At 55.2% G+C, this 4120-nt stretch overlaps 1 protein-coding gene across 1 annotated transcript in view; it reads left to right on the forward strand.

Annotated features, from left to right (window-relative positions):
- Positions 1 to 2200: 2200 nt before the first annotated feature.
- Positions 2201 to 4120, forward strand: part of LOC119272161 — a 2791-nt gene continuing 871 nt past the window's right edge. The window contains exon 1 of the mRNA XM_037553718.1: positions 2201 to 2951. Within this exon, the coding sequence (XP_037409615.1) occupies positions 2227 to 2951 (725 nt within the window). The 5' untranslated portion in view covers positions 2201 to 2226. The remainder of the gene's footprint in view (positions 2952 to 4120) is intronic.

Here is a 4120-nt window from a genome sequence, read left to right on the forward strand (position 1 = left end):
TTGATCAACAATGCAAGACTTTGAAGTACTCATTTTGCATGCTCTCGTTCAATAGTCTTTTATAGTCCTGATTTTTTTTAGTTGGAGCTGAAAGCAACTTGGTCGCCATTCTTCCACGCGTGAGCTAGTAGTGTTTCTGGTTGGAAAATAAAACATAGAGTACTTTTTAGGAAGTGTTGGACAAGAACAGCGATCAACTCACACTGCTCCTAATCATGCTTTTTTTGTAATAAAATTGCCCATGCGCTGATTCCACCATAGGGAACTAAACCTATGCTCAATTCACCATCCTTTGCGCATTATATATGCACATGAGAGCATCTACACTCGTATTGGGCAATCCGACCCCTCAAACGTCTAAACCTCAAAACCATGCGATTCATGCAACGCTACGGAAAACACATGATCCTGACGCAGTTCGTCGGATTAGCCGGAAAAAGGAACATGATTCATTGGAGTCCAACGGCGGACAATGCAAATCCATACTACAAACATAGATAAAATATAAACAAAATGAGGAAGGGCGGAGGAAATCACCATTTCCTCGCCGGCCCCTTCCACTTCCGGTTGTCGGCATGGTTGTGCCCCTCATCCGTGTAGGCGTTGGCGTGCGGAGGTGCGTCATCCTCGGAGCCGGAGGTGGAGCCGTCCGTCATATCCGAGTCGGAGCTGCACCTCATGCCTGACAGCCTGCGGAGCAGGCGGTCCTGCTCCTTGGCATGGCGGGCGGCCTTCATCTTCGCCGCCGCCTCCTTTGTTGCCCCGCGCTCCGACAACTCGATGGCGAGTTGGAGCACCTTGGCATTCTTGCAGCGGAGGCGCCGTGCATCCGTCTCCGCCGTCGTGAGCGAGCGGCGGAGGACAGAAGCGAGGAGCGCTGCCTCGGGATCGACCAACGCGCTCGCATGCGGATGGCGCACTGACATCAACTCGGACGCCGCTGCCCTCTCTCTCGCCCGCCGCCGCTCGCGCCGGGCTGCTCGTGCCTCCGACTCGGCCGTCCGTCGCCCCGTCGTGGGCACAAGGACCCAGCGGTGGCTGGGCACCACCTCCGGAGCTGAGGGTGCTGGTGGTGGGCGGCATACCTGGAGGAGCGGAGCGGAGTGGCCGGAGCTGCGTGCCAGGGGGAAGGGCCGATGACGTCGTCAATGCTGCGTCGACGGGCGCTGGGCGCTGACGAAGTGGATCTGTCGCTGTCGGATCCGCCTTGGTCGACGAACGAACGCCTCATTGTGATGCGGAGGGTGACCTCCTCCACATCGTCGGGGTCCGCTTCACGCAGCAGGGTAGACCAGTCGTCGTCGGAGCCGGATTCCCAACCGGAGGTAGCACTACTTTGAAGGGGATCGGAAGTGGAGTGGACGAAGAGGGGGGGTTGTTCTGATTGGCTGCAGTCTAGAGTTTTTCGGACGACGTTATTTGTGGGGCAGCCATGGGCCAGACTGGGTCAAGTCGACGTGGCGTGTGGGCCTAAACGCGCCCGGACCATCCTATTATTGGGCTGGATATGAGGGTGCCGGTTAGCCCGGTCGTTTGAGGAAAAACCAGTCTGGGTTCAAATTCTATGACCGGGCAGTGACTGGGCGGCCTGCTCAGGCGTTTGAGACGGGTTTGAGAGGTCCGTAGATGCTGTGACTACTTATATTCAAATGTTTCGCAACTTTTTTAAAGTTTTGCATTGGCCTTTACAATGCGTAACCTGATCGAAGCAGGAGGGCAGGACCGAACACGTCTGCACTGAATCTGAAAGCCGTGCCGTCCTTCACCTCGTCATATATGGTGGCCATGCCGCAAGCCCAGCAGTGCCCACAACGGCAAGGCGACCCCCGGCGCGCCCAAGAGCCGGCGCACGCGTACGGCGTCGTCCCTCGTCCCCGAGGGCTCATCGATGCCGACACCATAGTAGCCACGCGGCCACGAGTAAATTGCACAGAAGTACCACAATTGGGGCATTGGAAGCAGATTGATACCAAGTTTGGTAATTTTTACATGTCAGTACCAAGTCTGGGGCTATACGTTACAAAAAGGTCTAAATCACGTATAAACGCGTATTGATAGTGTATCTGACCGGCGGGGCCCGCCTGTCAGCTGCCGACGTGGCAATTTTTTTGCAGAAAACCCCCCGCACCTCCTTCGTACTCACGCGCGGCGGCGCTCGATCTGGATCAAGGGGAGGAGCCCCTCGAGCCCGAGCTCCTTCGCCTCGGTCTCGATTTGGCTTGGAACATGCAGGAGATGGACCGGTCGAGCGAGGAGAATGTGAAGATCGTCGAGATGGACAGCGGCGAGCAGCCAGCGCGGCGCGGCGGGGCGAAGGGCGGCGACAGGCAGTTCTCCTCCATCGAGTACCACCACGGCGGCAGGTGCTCGCCGGCGCCGTCGGCCATGACGGAGCTGAGCCCGAGGGCGAGCAGCTGGCACGTGGAGGACCACCTGTCCTTCGGGACGGCGCACAGCAGCCCGCACTCCCACTCCCACAACGCGACGGCGGCCATGGCGGAGCCAGCGGCGTCGGACTTGCCGTTCCCGAGCTACATGAGCAACACCGAGTCGTCGAGGGCCAAGGCGCGGTCCCAGAGCGCGCCGAGGCAGCGCGCGGCCGCGGAGGCGCTGGAGCGGCAACCGAGCAGGAGGAAGGGGGCGGAGCACAGGAGCGTGCCGCGGGGCGCCAGGATGCAGCGGTCGTCGTCGCAGCAGCAGGCCGGGTCGGCGCCGCGCCAGTCGCCCTTCTTCCATCGGCCGTGGTCGTCGTCGACGTCGGTGAGGCTGGACACGTCGACGGCGTCGCTCAAGGATAGCGAGTGTGGGTCCACCACCAGCTCCGTGGTCACCGCGGCCACCACCGTGTCCACCGTCTACAGCCGGACCCGCTCGCTCGTCGGATTCGAGGAGAGGAGCTGGGGCTTGAGGGGATCCTCCCCTCGATCTAGACCGGGCGCCGCCGTGCGGAGGTTTTCTGCAAAAAAAATGCCACGTCGGCAGCTGACAGGCGGGCCCCGCCGGTCAGATACACTGTCAATACGCGTTTATACGCGATTTAGACCTTTTTGTAACGTATAGCCCCAGACTTGGTACTGACATGTAAAAATTACCAAACTTGGTACCAATCTGCTTCCAATGCCCCAATTGTGGTACTTCTGTGCAATTTACTCCGCGGCCACACGTGACCTCCCGCGTACGTACGTACCACCTCGAAAGCGAAAGACGGCTGGTGCAAGAGTTTGAATCGATCCGGTTCCGGTGGGCGCAGCAGACTGACAAACCAACTCTCGTCACGTCAGTTCCTTGATGAGATGCGGCTACCTTCCATAAATCATGCATGTGCCATGGTACTACGCACCGCTCACAACTTGCACAGATTTGTCCTTCCGCGGTATCTAAGGCACAAATATGTAAATGGATGCCTGCTCCAAAATGGTGAACGCTTAAAACTGAGGCTCAGTTGTTCTACTGTGCTCGGTTAATCAAATCATCATGAAAAATAGTACTATAAGGCCAGGTGGTGTCTACTATGAAGGTGGAGTTAGAGCATCTCTAGCTGACCCTTCATGTACTTTTTTTTAAATAAAACTTTGTATCTATTCATTTTCAATCATAACAGTACAATAAACATCAGAAATAATAAAACTTGCATTTATACCCTAGACCACCTAGCGACGACTATAAACACCGAAGCGAGTCGAAGAGGCGTCGCTATCATCGCCCCTTCCTTACCGGAGCCACGCAAAACATGCTATAGCAGACCCCCTATGTATTCTAAAAGTCCAAAATCTCCCCTAATATAAAGTCGATTTTTCTAGGGATTAAAGTTTTGTTTATCCAACAAATACATAAAAGTTAATCTTCTAAGAAAATTGAAACATAATTTTTTGTACACAAACTCATTTCAAACACTAATTTAAACTAGCTAATTGCATAATTGAACAACCCTACCACACCATACATAGTATAATTATTAAACCCGTGCCTACAACATTTGCATCATACACAGCATAATTAGACATCGAACTAGCCCAAGTGTGGACATAAAACCTATAGCCTTATATACTAGCTGCTCCTTGCGCCCAAGATAGTTGTCGAAGTCCGAGTCGGAGGAGGCGGAGACAGCGATCACCCCCCC

Source organism: Triticum dicoccoides, chromosome 3A, assembly GCF_002162155.2.
Source record: "Triticum dicoccoides isolate Atlit2015 ecotype Zavitan chromosome 3A, WEW_v2.0, whole genome shotgun sequence".
NCBI classification, from domain to species: domain Eukaryota; kingdom Viridiplantae; phylum Streptophyta; class Magnoliopsida; order Poales; family Poaceae; genus Triticum; species Triticum dicoccoides.